General features: G+C 44.5%; 1 protein-coding gene and 1 long non-coding RNA gene across 10 annotated transcripts in view; one reads left to right on the top strand and one right to left on the bottom strand.

Moving 5' to 3' along the window:
* Positions 1-17,811, top strand: part of GDPD5 (glycerophosphodiester phosphodiesterase domain containing 5) — a 167,636-nt gene that overhangs the window by 126,269 nt on the left and 23,556 nt on the right. For all 9 annotated transcript variants that reach the window (XM_072610824.1, XM_072610819.1, XM_072610822.1 and 6 more), the window contains 5 exons: positions 6,938-7,031; positions 9,606-9,665; positions 11,542-11,640; positions 12,670-12,763; positions 15,150-15,295. In XM_072610824.1, coding sequence (XP_072466925.1) covers positions 6,938-7,031; positions 9,606-9,665; positions 11,542-11,640; positions 12,670-12,763; positions 15,150-15,295 — 493 coding nt within the window. The remainder of the gene's footprint in view (positions 1-6,937; positions 7,032-9,605; positions 9,666-11,541; positions 11,641-12,669; positions 12,764-15,149; positions 15,296-17,811) is intronic.
* LOC140505151 (uncharacterized) lies at positions 1,141-15,156 on the bottom strand. Its single transcript, XR_011967395.1, has 2 exons — positions 13,448-15,156; positions 1,141-9,681 (listed from the first exon to the last, which is right to left on the bottom strand). It is a non-coding gene; the product is annotated as an uncharacterized lncRNA (long non-coding RNA).

The following is a 17,811-nucleotide window of genomic DNA, read 5'->3' on the forward strand; positions in this document are numbered from 1 at the left end:
TTGGACTCAGGAGGATGAGTCTTGCTGGCTCCAAGTCCTGTACTCTACCCACTGCAAACACGTGTACATATAATAAAACATAATAGAGGTTATAAACATATATCTCACTGGGGGCTGTTCCCTAATAAATAGGTGGTTAAGAGATATGAACAGTTTGCAAAAGAAAATTGATAAACTGTGAGTGAGATTAAACTATGAAAACTCTCTCCCTACTTGTAAAAGAAATGCAAACTAAAACATCCTTGAGGTTCTACCTCACTACATGTAAATTGACCAAGCTGAAAAAGACGGGGATAGACCAGGTTGAAGAGGCTGCGGGAATTCAGGCAGGCTTGAGAAAACCGTGAAGTGTTCTGACCATTAGGCATCTGGATTTGGAATTAGGCGAGAAAAATGACTAAATGGTGTTTCCCCTTTGACCCGTCAGTCCCACTACCGGGCACATACCTCAGGGAAATCGAAGACAGAAAGAAAGGCCTGATATGTCCCCAAATACTACATTCTTTGGGGTAGCAAAAGACTGGAAAGCAAATGAGTGCTCATTAGTTAGAGAGCTGTTGAAAAAAATAATAGTATATGAGTGTATTGGAATATCATTTTATTTTAAAGACTAGCTCTCCCTGTCTTGACCAGGCTAGAAGTACTGAGGCCTGTCTCACTGCTCCATTTCCAACCCAGGTTAGTTCTCTTTCAGCCACCTGGTAGTCCACACCCCTTCCCAGCCTGGGCAGGGGGCTCTCCTCATGTGGGTACCAAGCACCCAATCAGTTTTAGCTCTGAACTCTCAGGCTCAAAGGGATCTACCAGTCTCAGTCTCCCCAGGAGCAGGAATTTACCAGCATAAGCCACCATGCCAGGCTGTGCTGGAATATTGTTGTGCTGTATGAATGATTGAGAAAAATCAGAATCAAGAGAATAACATGCATGTTGACTGCTATCACAACGTAAATAAAAAGACTGCTAAAAGGAAGTCAAAGCCTGAGTAACAGAAAAACCAGTGGACGTGGTGGAGAAGAGAAAGTGAAAGATACTCCTCCTTCCTCAGGACAGACCCTTCTATGCACGGGCAGCCAGCCCTCTGGATTGGGTGGTTTTACTTAATTGTTTCTCTTTGTCACAAGAGAAGGTTTGATGTGGGGGGAGGGGAAATCACCATGATGAAAAGACCAGAGTCATCAATAAATCATTTTTAAGAGTTACTGAGAGCTATGGAACAGCAGAGTAGACATTATTTAAATGGACTCCCTTATTTTACAGTGGAGGAAATTCATATGTCATAGAATTTAGAATAGGAAGAAACCTTAAAAATAATCCGATAAAACTCCCTAGTTTTATTTTTTAAATGCCATTTTACTTTATTTTCAGTTAAGAAGCATTTATTTTCTCTCTCACGCACCTCCTCACCTAAAAAGGAAAAAAAGAAAAAGAAAAAACCCTTGTAACCAATATGCCTAGCCAAACAAAACAAATTCACTCATTGGCCATTTCCAAAAACATCTTCTTATTCTGCACCTTGAGTCCATTCACCCCTTCTACCTCACCTAAATGGGTTTCAGATTAATATAAGGAAAAATTTCCCAATAATTGGATCTATTCCAAAGTACAGTGGGTTGTCCCAGGATTTACTGCACTCTCTACCACTAGAGGTTCTCTTGAAGCTGGGGTCACTTGTTGGGGATGTAGAGAGGAGTCTACTTCAGGGTATGAGTTGAACTGGGATGGTCATCTGGTCATCAAAGTCTATGATTCTTGTTACAAACAAGCTCATCCTCCAGCACTAAGAAGGGTAAGGGAAGCTCCTTATCTATTTAAATCATTAAATGTTTACTGTGTGCAGGGCCCTGAGGCTGAGAGAAAAAACAAATCCTTTCCTTATTGACAATGCCCAAGTCATTTGGGGACACCAGAGAGCAAAGGAAGATCAAGAAGAAGAAAGAGGTCCTTTACTAGAACCAACCACAGTTCTTTCCTGGTTACGTGTTTGCCTATCTCTGGTTATATGTTGGGCCATCTTTTCCACATCCTTGGAGTTATGTCTTCTTATCTCCCCATTTTGAAGTTTTTCTCCAATAGAATATAAGTTCCTTGAAGGCAGAGTCTGTTTTATTTTTGTGTGTGTGTGTGTGTTTGTATCTTTGTACTGGACACAGAAGCCATTTGATAATTGTCCTTCTCTCAAGACCGAGCTCACACGCCATCTTCTCTGGGAAGACTTTCTCCCTTCTGATTGGAGAGGGCAAGTGTCCTTGTTCTCTCTTGATCATTTTCCTGCAGTACTTTGTCTAGATCTCTCCTTTGCTCTGTTTCTTTGTCATTTATTTGTGTACCCGTGGTAGAACCCACTGTTAGATAGTGAGCTCTGTGAGGCCAGGAAATACAGACTTATTTACTTTTCTGTGTCCTGTGTTGAATGAATGAAAGAATGAATGAATGAGAAAACATGTCTTGTTTTTACAGAACAGTGTGCTAAGCTCTAAGGCTACAAAGAGAAAAGCAAGACAATCTGTTCCTGTTCTCAAGCAGTTCTTACTCTAATAAAAGAAAGATAGGGCCCTGTACAATAATAGCCATTTTATAACTATTATGGAATTTAGTTACATCTCCTCTAAGGACTGTAGGAAGGAAAGCAATCAGTGGGGGCTAATTTAGAGCCTTGTAAGCCAGATGGGAAGGGCCTTCCCTGATGGTTCTGTCTAGTCCCAGCTTCCCTTGATTGGAATGGATATTTCCCTCTATTTGTGATAGCTTGAATTATCACTGAGTAACGGGGAGTGGGGGCACGGGCAGGACAAAAGAGAGAAATTGATATTGCCTTTGAATTTTTGCTAAGAGACAGAGGGAGAGAGAGAGAGAGGAAATATGTACGATAAAATTGATCTTCTAAGAATGGTACTTTTATATGCATAAAATACATACTATTACAAAGAAAGCCAAACAACAATAGTTGTCACTATTAAAAAAAAAAATGCATTGACCCAAGGTTAAGAACTCCTGCTTTTAATGCATATATGCCAACCTTTCCTTCCTGGAACTGAATTGAATAGGTCACAAGCTACTATTTCAATCTGTAGTCTTCTCTTCCTTCCCTACACCATCCTCCTCCTCCAAACACACCCTGAGATCCAACTTCCCCTTGCAGCTCCACATTCTCCAAGTCACTGAGTAGCATGATAGCCTGGGAAAGACCACTGAACTGGGAATCAGGAGACTTGGATTCCAGTCTCAGTCCTTCTTCTAACTTGCTGTACTAACTTTGGGCAAATAACATTTCTTCATCTCCAAATGTCCAACAGAGATGGACGTGATTCAGTTAAATTTGCCAAGTGTTTCTTGAGCACCAAGCATTTCAGAAGCTTTGAGGAATACAAAGATGAATCATCAACAACCAGAACTTGGAAGGAACTTAGAGAGAATTTTAAAACTGGAAAGAGCCTTAGACATTATCTAGTACAGGGATAGAAACTGGACCTGTGATTTCATTGGAATAGTTAACTGAGGCTGCTCCCTCCACCTCTGTTAGGCGCCAGCACTGCGCTACCTCTCTTAGAATATGCTTTGGAATTAGTGATTGCACTTCCTCTTGTGTAATATGTGTAATTCAGCCATTTAGTTTCATCTTTGTTTTGTTGGATGCCTCTCTTTGTCAGTTGTTGTGCTAGCTGCAGGTTTCTGTGTAAATGAAGTTCTTGTTGTGGGGTATCCACATGTTAAAGGCCTCCCTAATCCACTTAGCCTCTAGCCGCTATTTGCTCTAGGGCCATGTGCGCTCTGCGCAAAACAAAAAAGGGGAGATGTTGGGGGTGTAAGCTCAGTTTTCACGTGGACAGTCTCGGGCAGGTAAAAGTGAGGACCTCTAAACCTCAGAGTTCTCACGAGGCCCCCCAGGGAACAGCTGGGGATTGAGGCATGAAACACGGGCTATCTCGTGCATTTCCATCTCTTCTCAGTGGGAAACTTGCTGGGGAGAGCATCCCACCCTTGAGATTGGCCCGTGGTCTGAGCATACCTGTTGTTGACTAGCTAGGGGCTGACAGCAGGCACGGTATTCACGTGCAAACTATGTGGTGGGAGAGCTTAAGTAGGGACAGGAAAGCCTGAAGGGCCTCTTCTGGATGCGGAGTCCCCTCCGGGGGCTTTTCGTGCTGAGGGGCCTTTGGAGGGAAGAGGGTCCCCCCCCTCTTCCGCTGCCATCCTCTTGCTGTATGTATGATCCTTGCCCCTTGGGAGGAGAAGGATTCCTCTCTCCTGAGGAAGAATTCACCCTGCACATGTAACCAAGACCCTGAATAAAGCCTAACCCTTGTTCGACTCTGGAAAGTCTCTTCTCTCAATACGTTTATCCGGTTGGCCGCCGAAGACCAGTGAAAAGGTAAGACTCGGGTAGTCCATCGGCCTCTAGGCCAAACACACCTCCTCTGACCCTTTGCAATTTTCTTGGTTTAGAGAACTCTGGGCTCTGAAAAGTAAATTAAGAAACTTGCCCAGGGTCCCACAGCCAATACATATCATACGTGGGACCGGAACCCAGGTCCTCCTGACTCCATAGCCAGCTCACTATCCACTGTAGAGTGCTTTCTATCATTTTACAGGTGAAGAAACTGAGGCTCTTAAGAGTTTAAGCCTGAGTTCCCACAGTGGGCAAATGGCAGACCCAGAACTCAAATACAGATCTCACTCTTGGTCTGAATAAAATGTTACTTCTAAACCTCATGAGTTAACTGAGGTATATTGATGAAAAAAATGTCATGTCTTCCAAGTGACTTTTTGGTTTTACTCAATCAGTTCTGAAACAGTAAGCATTCTTATTCCTCCCCTTCCCTTCCCCCTCCACTGAATCCATTCTACCTGGGAAACAGAGAAGTTTCATTTCCTCTCTGTCACTGGGGATTTCACTATTTTTTCCACCTGACCTTAGCAAAATAAGGACAGTTTGTATGTATACTACATCTCTCTGTTGGAATTAATGCAGAGTGATATATCAAGTGAGTCATTATATCTTCCCCGGTGGCACATTATAGGTGGTACCATTTATGAATGCTCAACTTACAAACCAAGTTGATCTATAAGGAATGGAAGTTGAAATCGGAACCCAAAGCTGTATGTAGAGTAACTAGAGTGGGGATTAAGGACTTTGCCATAGGGCGCTGACTTCTAGGCAAACCCTTCTCCCTGCATTGGGCCAGAGGCCAACATCTCCATTATCTCCCAGATTCAATTAAATTAGACTGTGAGTTCCTTGAAGGCAAGGGTCATTTTTGCCTTTTTTTTTTTTTAATCTCCTGCAGTGTGTGGCACATTGTAGGCCTTTAGCAAATAAATGCTTGTTGACAGGACTTCTATTCATCTGCTGGGCTGGACCATGCCTGTCCCCTTGATTCCTAGTCTCTCACTCCTTCCACTGAACCAGAGCTAAAAAAAAAAATGTTAGAAGGTAGAACACAGAATGTCAGAGCTAGGAGGAACCTCGAGATTTAACTGGACTTTAGGGGGTAAGTCCATTCTACAGACATTCCCTGATTACCTTGTGATCAGGGCCTCTTATCATATGCTTTCATATCATAGACAATATAAAGATGAATCAGGGCAGTGTAGCCTGGTGGAAAGAGCATTCATCTTGGAATCAAAAATCTAGATGTGCAATCCAGCTCTGACATGAACCTGCTGGGTGATCCAATCCTCAGTTTCCTCGTCTGTAAAATACTAACAAGACCTCTACCCTCACAGGGTTGTTGAGAGGTAAACAGCTTTGACACCTTAAAGCCCCACAGATATGTAAGCTATTATTATTTTTTAAATTGCTAGTGATATCTTTTGGTTTTTGTCCTCTTTGTTCCCAAATATATCTCTCCCTACCCATGGAACCATCACTTATCACAATGAAGAAAAAGAAAAAAATCTGCAAAACTAACAAATACGTCAGTAGTCTGACAGTGTAAGCAATGTTCCAGATCTTCAATCCCCCACCTTTGCAAAAAAGATGCAATTTATTATATAGATACTGTTATTGTTAATAAAAAATAACAGTAATTGTCTGTTAATAACATCAGACACATCATAGTGGCAGACAGCTGACAGTGGATTCACAAAGGTTCAAGGTCTTAGCCTAGTCCTCCTGATCTGGGTGGCTTCAATTACATGTACAGTGATGGACTGTGTCTGTTGGATCAACATTAGCATAGTTACTGCCAGACCAGTTTGGCCAGAGTAATAAAATGTTGAGTCACTGCAAATTTCCAAAGTGAATTACATCAGGGGCTATGAGCTACCCTGATGAAGGAAGGCAGGAGATGCCATAATTAAAATCATGTGTCTTTTATTTATACCACTATCACCATCATGATATATGATCCCTGCCCTTCAGGAAGCTCACACAGTCTAGTCCAACACCAATAAACAAACCTGAATCCCGGAGAAGGTAAGTGTCATGCTCAAGGTCACCCAGCAGTTTGGTGGCAAAGCTAAAACTTGAACTCAGGACTCCTGACTCTCATCCTGGGGCTCTTGCCACTGTACCAAAACCTGATCCCTGACTTTAGATATCTCAGAGTCTAGTAAGAGAATGAGACTCAAAATACAGGTAACTATATATAGTGTAAGGCAAGATGTGATGAAAGCCATAAGGAAGAATCAGGGTCTACTCTGAGTAGAAGAGTCCTGGAGGAGGTAACATTTGAACTTAAAGGGGAAGAGAGGAAGGGATATGGGATTTCCACAGGCAGAACTGGAGTAAAGGGAATGGGACAAAGGACCAGATCTCTAATGTTCCTTTCAGCTCTGACATTCTGTGTTCTATGGTTTCTATCCTGCTCCCCTAACAGCTCCTCCCCCTCATAAAACTCTCAGAGATCTCCCCACATTTTTTTTGTTCCAGCATCTATTCTTCAGCCTTAAATTCCCATCCTGACTCTTGTGTGACTCTTCATCCTTCTTTTCCCAGGTTCCTCTATAACCGGATGGGGTACTGGAGTGACTGGTCCATTCCGATCCTTCTGACCACTGCCACTGGCTTCACATACATCACAGGATTGTTGGTATGTCTGGTAGAATATGGCAGCATAAGAAAGATGTCATCCCTGGGAATAAGAATGTTCCTTCAAGACATGACCCAAGTTGACCTTGGGGACCCCATGTTTTGAGGGAAGTGACAGGATGTCTTTCAAGCAATGGATGGATGGGACAGGCAACAGGACTAATGTGAAGGATGTTTGAGTGGACAAATGAATGCTTACTTAAAAAAAAAAATATGGACGAGGATAGTCTTCAACCCATAGGCCAGTGAGCTTGACTCTGATTCCTAGCAAAATTATGAAACATATTATATTAAAGGTTGATGAACATCTAGATAAGAAAGCTGGGTCACAAAAGTGAGAGCCTGTCTTTATCCAGAAATCTCTGATACTATTTTTGCAGAAAAAATGGAGATACATAGGCAAGATCAGTGATTTCTAACTCAAATAGAAATGGAGGCCACTGAACTGTACATAAGGACCCCTGCAGGTGCATATCAACCTAGAAACCCACATATAACATTATGTTCAGTTGTATTTTCATAAATTTTGTTAAATATTTCTCAGTTACATTATAACCTGGTTCAGGCAGCCCTAGGAGTATTATCAGTCTCTGGACTAGATGAAAATATAGTTAAATAATTTTGAAATGATCAAATAACCAACCAGGTGGGCCCAAACAATAGTCATTGATGAGTTGTTGTGAAAGTGTAGAAAAGCCTCTTGTGAAGTGTCCCAAGGATCTGTCTTTGCTGTGTGTTAGTCAACAGTGTTGTCACTTACTTGGATGAAAGTTTGGATGGTATGCTTATCAAATTTGCAGAAGGCACCAGACTCAGAGACAGAGCTAATATACATTGAATGATAATGCACCCAAGAAAATCTCAGCAGGCTGAACATTGAACTGAATCTAATAAGGTGAAACTTAATAGGCCTAAATGTAGTGTTATTACTCCAGTTGAAAAACGTAATAAGAACAAGATGGTGAGGGTTGGCTAAACTACAGTTCCGGTGAGAAAAGATTTGGGGACTTGAATGGACTGCAAGACTGGCATGAGCCAGCTCTTTGACACAGGCAGAAAGGCTCTTCTGGACAGCGCATTTTAGCAAAGGACATTGATAAACTGGTGAGTATCCCCAGGAGGACTCCAATTTCATGTCGTATAAAGACTGGTTGAACACACCAAGGCTGTTTAGTGGAGGAGAAGACCTGATAGGGGAGGAGAGCAGGGGGTGGTCTTCAGGTATTGTCCTATAGAAGGGTTCAACCTGTTCTGCTGGGCCCCAGAGAGCAGAACGAGGAGCAATTGGGGGATGGGGTTACAGAGAGGCAGATTTGACTTGATGAAAGGAAAAACAGTTATGATTAGAGCTTTCCAGAAAGTGGAATGAGTGGTCATGGGGTAGGAAGTTCACCCTCTACGAAGATATGCAAAGAAAGATGCCAATTAGTTGGGTATAAAGTAGAAATTGTTGGCCAGGTTCACATTGATGACCTCTAAGGCTCATTCTAGAGATAATATGATCTTGTCATTTGAATTAAATCCCATTGAGGGAGGGTAGTCCCAGAGCTGGGCTTTGTAAGACAGAGAGAAGGCCTTCTGGGCGGTGCCTGGTCCCAAAGTTCTCTTAGTAAATGCTTGGTCTGATTGGATAGAACTACCCAGTGACCAGGGGTACACAGATCAGTCAGTCAATAGATTAGTAAACATTTCTCAGACACCTACTTTACGCCAGGCACTTGTATTAAATTGGGAATGTAAGTACAAAGAATGAAACAGTCCCTACTTGCAAGGAGTTTATGGTCTAAGAGGGGAAACAAAGAGGATACATACATGCACGCATGCATGCATACATACATACATATACATGTACGTACATGTATGCTTATGTGTATGTGTGTACACACACACACACCCCAGGTGTCCCAAAAGTCTTAGTTTAGTTTTAAATTGCATTAAGACTTTTGAAACACCCTGTATGGAGAATAAATATAATAAATACAAAGTCCATGAGTACAAAGCAGTTTGAGGAGAAGGGCACTAGCAGATCAGAGTGATCCTGGTATGTAGAGGACTCATAGTGTGTGGATTACTTCATAGAACCCCAAGGCTCTCAGACCTTTAAGGATCTCAGAGGGCATCCCAGCCCACTCATAACTAAGCAGGAATTCTCCTCCCCAACCCTGACATCCCTGACAATGGGGCATCCAATCTTTGCAGAGCTAGGAGCACTGAGGGAAATTACAGAGAGGCAGATTTCGACTGGGTGTAAAGAAAAGCTTGCTAACAGTCAGAGATCTTGAAGAATGGAATGAGCTGTCTCAGGAGGTAGTAAGTTCCTTTAACTCTGGAGATCTTCAAAAGGAAACCCAATCAGGAACACTATAGAGAAGTTCTCTGCTCACGTGTGTGGAGTAGACAAGATGACATCTAGGTACCTTCCAGCTCTGAGGTTCCTAGTTTTGGTGAGAAACAGGGAGCTCACTACCTTTAGAATACAACTTGTCCCATCTGTTTGAAGACTTTTCTTCCCATTCATTCTCTCTGTTCTTCCTTGTTCAGTGGGAGGCTGAAGGCTGTCCTTTTGTCTCCACAGATCCTGGCCCTCTGTCACATTGTTGTGGGACAGCAGATGCACCTTCACTGGCTTCACAAGGTAAGGGCCTCTATCCCTTGGGCATAAGGGGGAAGAAAAAGAGGAGAGAAAAGTGAGGGGAGAGCAGCAGTGCAGGATAGAAGTGTTAATACCTAGGAGTGCCCAGTGCCCACAGAGAACTACCCCAGGAGTTGGAGGCCAGACCACCATGAGTTCAGAGGAAGCAGCTGATTATAGATCATGTGGGCCAGTGGAAAAAAACCCTGGCCTGGGAATCGGGACTTGGACTGGAATTCTGGCTTAGCTACTTCTTGTAATAAGTCAATTAGCCTTTCTGGTCCGTAGCTTCCTCCTTTGTAAAATGGGAGAAATTGATATTCCCTCACAGAGTTGTCATGAGGAAAGCTCTTTGTAAACCTCCAAAAAGCTTGTGAAATACTAGTGTTTTAATTATTAAACTAAAATTCACTCTATGTGGGCTATTATTAGCCCCAGGTCTGCTCCTATCACTCTCTTTCCCACTTTTCCCACCCTGAGCCTCAGTTTTCTCACCTGTCAAGTTGTACTAAATAATTTCTAAGATCTTATGCATATCCATTTCTTACGTGACCTTGGGCAAGTCATCACCCTCTCTGGGCCCTTTCTTCCTCTCTAAAATAAGAGGTTTGGACTATATCATCTGAAAGACCAGACGTTTTCCAGGTCTATGACTTTGCCAAGGACAGTATATATCCATTTCTAGCCATAGGTGCTCATTCTTGAAAGAACTGAACAATTTCCCCTGGCCTCCTGTGCTTCCCACCAGGCACTCCTTTCTCTCAGCCTCAGGGCTGGGGGATGAGAGAACCGTGCCAGCTGGCACCCACCAGTAGGGGGCTCAGCACTCATCCCGGCTGCCTCTTCCAGGCTTTTGCGTCAGAGCTGCAGACACACCTAGGCTTCCAGAGAACATAGAATGTCAAAGCTGGGAAGGATCTGAGAAAGCATCCTCTTCATGTCCCTTATTTCACAAAAATTGATGTCCAGGTGACAGAAATGGTTTACCCGGGGTCGCAGAGCTGGGATAAGAACCCAGTTCCCCCAAGTGCAGTCAAGGGTTCTTTCTACCTGTCCTAATGTGTTTTCATTCTTTCCCTCTCTTCTCTCTCCTCTTCCATAGAAACAGCCTTTACTCATGCTACCGTTTTTATTTCTTGCTTATTGTTATCATTATCAAACATGTCACAGTAGGCAGCTGAGCCCAGGTGATGTCCTTCCCAATATCCAAAGTAAACTACCATTATCACACTCAGTAATGCAGGCTTCACCTCATTCAGCCTCAGAGCATGGGGCCATTTCCAGATACTGATCCCTGAGGATGTGGAGTGTTTGTGCCTCTTCCCCCTCAAAATTGAGGTGGGTGTGGAGGTTGAGTCTGGCAGAATGCCTCTTCCTCTCCTTCCCTTCTCTCCATTTACCCCCTCCCCCCCATACACACACATACACTGTCATCCAATTGTGTACATGCATTCTTCACACATACGCACACACACTGATTTCCACCTGTAATCACATATACACAGTCACATAAACATGCTCTTCAGGTGTACAATGAACCACACACAGACACACAATTGTGCACAATGGTACTTATGCAGTCACAGATATACACACATGGTTAAGCTTATGACTAGTCACACCTGCATGCACATGTACAGATAGGGGCCCTGATAGCTGTAACCACTCTCTCCTGGATCATGGCAGGCCAGTTTGTGAGAGTTGAAAAAGTGTAGTAGTCAAACAGTCACTCACATCTGATTGTACATGGTTGCACCAACATGCACAGTTAGACAGATACACTTACCCACACAAGCATCAGTAGGGGAAATATGAGGAAGGGGATTGCCTGGGAGCCCCCTCCCTCCCTCCTTTGACCCCCCACCTCCTCTTCTTACAGGTGGCCTTGACCGTGTCCTTGATTGCAACCCTTGTAGCAGTGTCCTCTGTAGCCCAGCTCTGGGATGATGAGTGGGCTGTGCTGCTAATATCATTGCAAGTAAGTAGAGGTTGCCTCTCTGGCCCAAAGCTGCCTTGGGGTGGAGGGAGGCAACCTGCACTCGTTGACTTTAGCTATGGTGGAAATTCATAGATTATGAGGGCATAGAAAGTCAGAGCTGGAAAAACGGGCCTTTAGTTCTACTTCATCTGCCGCGTTTTATGGAGAATTTTAGGGGAACTGAGGCATGTAGCAAGGAACGAATTTTGCCCAAGGTCATTGAGCAAGTATCAGAGCCTGAACTCAAACTCAGTTCTCCTGACCCTGCCTATGGTCCTTTCCATTGTACCCTCAAAGTGGGGTCAAGTTCAGAGTACTGTTTAGTATGTATAGCAGATTGTCTGACAAACAATAGGATTTTTAGGGCTGGGAGGGCCCTTAGAACATATCCAGCCACCCCTTTTCAGGCACCAAAAAGGAAACCCTTTTCCCCAATGTCCCATGGAGAGAACATGTAGCGGATAACAAAGACTAGGAATCCAGGCCTGCTGACCTCTGCTACCACATTTAATCATAGAATCTTGAAGCTGGAAGGGACCTCTGGGGTCATCTAGTTCAACCCCCTTAAGCATGGAAGCTTCTTTACAGCTTCTCTGCTTGGATACCTCCAATCAGGGGCAGCTTTATTATATGTGAAGACAACCTGTTCTATAGTGGGGAAGTTGTTAGAATGTTCTTTATTGTGAATCTGTCTACTTGTAACTTCCCCTGGGTGGACCCCATTTGTCCTACCTCTGCCCTCCAGTGCCAAGTGGCTCAAGGTAGAGGTCCTGAAGTTCACTTCTAAGTTGCCCATGGATGTCCAGAAAGCAGCCTGTGTATCCTATAGCTCTTCCAAGCCACTCTTACTGCATAAACCCCAAGAGGACAGGAGCAGGCATGTGGCTAGTTGTGGGAGCCCTTCCTTCAGAGGTCATAGGATGGGACTGGCTGAGAACTGACACCCCCTAACCCTCCACTCTCCCCAGGATTAGGGAAATCCATGCGTACAGCAGGGCTAACGTGTGAAATATTGTGTCTTATCTGCAGGGCACAGCCCCATTTCTGCATGTTGGGGCCCTGATAGCTGTAACTACTCTCTCTTGGATTGTGGCAGGCCAGTTTGCAAGAGCTGAAAAAGTCTGTGAGTATTAGACAGCTTGGCCTCACCCACAGTCATCCCCATAGGGCTCTTATTTGAGTTCAAAAGCTGAAGGTGTGTGGTGACAAGGAGATGGGGTTAATTTGGAGCTATCTGTCCATTCATAGAATCTTAGGCTGAAAGCAGGCCTTAGAAACCATCTTACCTTAGAGAGGTTGAGAAGGGAGTGGGGCAGGAAGTATAGTACCTTGGACTACGTAGGTCTCAGGAGAACTAGCTTCTGACTCTGGCCTTCCCATCCCCAGCCCCAATCCTACCACCACCTTTTGCTGACTGTCCCCAGGTAGCACTGGGCAAGTCACATAGAGAGAGGGGTTGGATGAATGTTACATGTTTCTGTTACTGTTAGCTTTACAGTTATACTTATCATATTATATTCATACACAGCACCATCTTCCACACAAAGCTTTTGCCCCCAACTGCTAGTGCTGTCCCTCCCGTGACTGTTTTGTAGTTAAGTGCTTTGCCTATATTTGTATTTCCTTTATGTTGATGTCACAAATCTTTGCATATCTAACATGACTTGGTACATACAAGTACCTACATAATATACTTATTGTCTCCTCTATCAGACCATCAGCCCCTTGAAAGATATAGTGTTTCCTTCTTTGGAATTGTACCCTACTGATCTTGTACTTACTTAATAAGTGCTTAATAAATACTCACTGATTGATCCATATATAGATATGTAGGTCACTGGATTCTCACAATAGCCCTGTAAGGTAGGTAGAGTCATTATTACTCCCTCCATTTCCAGAAAGTGATTTGGCTAAGATTACTTAGCTAATGAATGTCAGAACCATATCTCCTGGATCCAAGTTCAATGTTCCTTTTTTTTTTATCTTGGCTGTGACCAGATAGGAAGAGGGAACCAGACCATTGATTTGTATCAGTATAGGAAAGCCCTAGTGGAAAATCCCTCTAATAATGCAGATCATCCACCCTTTTATTAACTTACTCTTAGAGGGTTGCCTAGGACATGGAGAATTTCAGTGAATTGTGGAGGATCACACAGCTGCATGTGTCAGAGGCAGAACCTGGGCTTTCCCAATTCAAAATCCAACCTTGGATGCATTGTGCCATGTTCCCTAAGAGCCCTCTCCAGTGCTCAATGGACTGTGACATATGAAATCAGGCCCAGAGAGGGGAAGTCTAGGACCTCCCTGGGCCCAGGATCCAGGTCCTGGCTGGAGGGTGAGGCGAAACACTGGAAGGTGCTCCGGACTCTAGCAGAAGACCTGGGCTCAGTCCCAAGGTCACACCCTGAATGAAGATCCACAGCTCTGGCAGTTCAGCTCACCAAGCCTCAGTTTGCCCATGGTAACAATGGAAACTTGCTTCGTGGATTTTTTCCCCGGAATTGTTTGGAGGAAAACATTTTGTAAACCTTGGTGGATTCTGCTACTGTCGCTGCTGCTGTTTTAGCTATTGGAGGTGGCTTTCAGGAACACCATTAGTAATCTACAAAGAAGAGACTCCCCATTCTTCAAGGTTTCCGTGGGATGCAAGTACACATACACGGCAGTCTATTTAAAACACCCACCTGTTGGGTTGTTTTTGAAATTCATTGCTGCTTGTTTATCACATCCCCCACATTGTGTGGACAAGGCCCATGAGCACACCAGTGTGTTTGCAAACCTCTTGTCCCACAACCTTCCACAGAAGAAAAGAAAAAAATTCATCTGTTTTCTCCCCATCTCTCTAGTCCAGCCGGTCAAAGACAGTGAGTTCCCTAAGGGCTACCTCTGTCCCAAGAGAGGAAGGAAGGAGTCTGTTCTCTGCGCCTGCAGCCCATCATATTCTCTGTGTACCCTGGTAGAAGAGATTGGGGGCAGGAGAAGCCCCAGGTAGGGAGAGGAAGGGATTTAGCCCCTGACCTCAGGCAGCCAGTCGACTGAGTACTGGGTTGTACATTCAGAGCTGAAAGGGGCCTTAGAGGTCATCTTGTCCAACCCCCTCATTTTACAGATGGAGAAACAAGCCCAGAAGGATTAAATGATTTGCCCAAGGTCACACAAGTATTTAGTAGTAGAAGTGGAATTCAAACCCAAGCCATCTGATTCTGGCATCTTCCTCCTGTAGCTCACTGTCTCCCCTGGTCCCTGCCCTCACTAGGCCCCTCTCCTGAAGGGAGAGCTCATTGTCCATCTGTGACAGACGTCCACATGAACAAATGCAATGGAAACAGATAGTTGGATAAGGACTTAATGCAAGAGCAGGGGGTAGGCAGCAAGCTTAGTGGTTCTTCCCCTAGAGTTCAGGGTTGGGGAGCAGCTGCGCGATTGTCTAGAATGGGGACGAGGGTATGTGTGCTGGGTGCTCTCTCATCCCAGGAGGGCTTCATCTCTCCTCTCCTCTGTACCTTCAGCCTCACAGATGGTCATCTTTACTGCCTACTTCGCAGTGGTGTTTGTGCTGTACCTGATTCCCCTCACCATCTCTTCCCCTTGCATCATGGAGAAGAAAGACCTGAGCCCCAAGCCAGCCATCATTGGCCATCGAGGAGCGCCCATGGTGAGTGCCATTTCTTCTATTAATGACTTCAAAGAGTGAATGGACAGGAGAAACAAAATCATTCTAGCCCTGGAGATCCCAGGCCGCTTTGGCCCTTTTCCTGGCTTTAGGAAAACATGTGGCAGCCCCATTTTCCTTGCTGTTTCCTTGCTGCCCCCTTGTGGCAGTTCGGACTTTGACATCTTTCACCAGCATTAAGTTAAGGAGAATTCTAAACATGTGGAATTAAATTAGAGCTAGAAGTAGTCCTAGAGACACCATCTAGTCAGAGGAACTGGGCTCAGATCCTGGCTCCTCTACTTCCTTCCAATGAGACATAGGAGAAAGTCCTTTTGCTAGCCTCAGGATAGTGGGAAGAGCATTGGCTCTGTAGTCAGGACCTGGCTTCAGGGTACTAGCCTTGAAGTCAGGAAGACCTACCTGGGTTCAAATCTTGCCTCAGACACTTAATAGCTATTTGACGCTGAGTACACAACTTAACCTTTCTGTTTCCTTCTCTCTAAAATGAGAGAGCTAGATTCATCGACCTTCTCTGAGGTCCTTTCCAGCTCTGACTCTAAATTTCTCATGGCCTGGGGTGATCCCCTTGGCCACCTCCAGAGAATCATCGTGTCTGAGTAAAGTGAGTACATCATTGTCATCCTCCCTTTCCATGCCAGAAGATTCCTTTCCACATATAATCTCTGACCAGCCATCATCCAGGCTCTGATTTTTAATGAGAGGGAAGGAAAAGTCAAGGGAAATTCCCTTTCCTCTCTCCCTCCTTCCCTCCTGAAACAGCCCCTTCTACTTTGGGACGACTCTGGCTGAAAGAAAGTTTTTTCTTATATCAAACTAAAACTTGCCTCCACAGCAAGTACTTGCTCTGCCTTGCTGGGGCCAAACAGACTAAATTGGATTCCTCTGGCCAGGGATGGGCCAAAGAGATTCTGCTTCTTCTGCAGGTTAAAATATCCCCACTTCCTTCATCTGGGTTCAACGTCCTAGGAACATTGATCCACATGCCCACATCTCAATGTCCTTTCTAAAATGTGGTCCCTGGAAAGGACCCCAAAACTCTATACCAGATGGGGTCTAGTTCTAGCAGAAGACAGTGGGATTGACCTCTGTCCCTTACGTCCTCATTTTCTTTCCTCTAAGACAGGACTTCTTAATTGTGGGCCTATAGACCATCCCACCCCACCCCTCACAAGTTCATGAATTTGGTTTTATAATATCCTGCTCAGTGTATTTCAGTATAGTTGGTAGCAGAGTGGGTAGAGGATTGGGCCTGGAGTCAGGAAGAACCAAGTTCAAATTTGACTTTGGACACTTATTAGCTCTGTAACTGGACAAGTCATTTAGCCTTATTTGCCTCAGTTTCCTCAACAGGGAAAATAATGAGAATAATGCCAGCACTCACATCCTAGGGTTGTTGTGAGGATCAAAGGAGATATTTGTTTGTATGTTTTAAAGCACTTAGTATACAGTAGGTGCTATGTAAATGCTTATTCTCGTTTCCTTCCCCTTTCCCTATTCCTATGTGTTTTCTGCCTTAGTAACCATGATTCTGCTTCCTCAGACTGCCCAAGGGCTCCATGCCCCAAAGAATCCCTGAAGGCCAGCGCCACCTTAAGACCATACTGGTATGGAGCTAGAAGTGATTTCCCCAAGGTCACCCAGGAAGTAACTGGCAGAGATGGGACCTGGATTTGTCCTTTCCTTCCCCCTTCTTTGGGTGTCAGAGCTGCAGGCCCTGCTCTGGCACAATCGTGATGGTGCTTCTCACAGAGGCTTCCTTTTGCGATGCTGGCTCCCAGGGCCTTCCTAAGCCCTTCCTATTTATAATGAACTTCATTCATCAGGCATTACTGTCCCACCTCATCCCATACTGAAAACATATCCCTGTGTGCCCAGCCCAGTGCTTGGTGCACAGAGTCACAGAATCTCAGGACTGGAAAAAGGGTTCAGAGGGAAGGGATCTAGTTCATCTCATGCTGGAAAAACCAGCCTTTGTGCAAAGACCTTCAGTGTGGGGAAGGCATTGACCTCTGTGGGCAGCCCATCCCTGCTCATAGACAGCTCTGATTGTTAGGAAGCTTATCTGAAATTGGCCCATTGGTAGCTTCCACCCATTGTTTTTAGTTATGCCCTCTGGGGCCAAACCAAACAAGTCTGACTCCTCTCCTGCAGCTATCCGGATACTTGGAGGCAGCTATCCCATCCCTTTCTTCCAGCTAAAACTCCTCAGTTCTTTGCACTGACCATGGCATGGCAAGGTCAGGGCCCTTCACCATCCAGTGAATTATTAATGGCAAGAAATGAACGCAGTAGTCCAGATATGAACTTGACTGACCAGGGCATAAGATGGGGAAAACACTGACTTCCTTATTCCTAAAGGAAGAAAGGAGAAAATAACATAGGGGGCCTGCCTCTGAGGAGTTCCCAGTCTGACTCCAACACAGGAAACCATTGTGGGGGGAAAAAATCAGAACAGGCACAGATTCCAGGATTAGGAGAAAACACAGAGTAATGGG

The sequence above is a fragment of the Notamacropus eugenii genome, chromosome 5, assembly GCF_028372415.1.
Source record: "Notamacropus eugenii isolate mMacEug1 chromosome 5, mMacEug1.pri_v2, whole genome shotgun sequence".
Taxonomy (NCBI): domain Eukaryota; kingdom Metazoa; phylum Chordata; class Mammalia; order Diprotodontia; family Macropodidae; genus Notamacropus; species Notamacropus eugenii.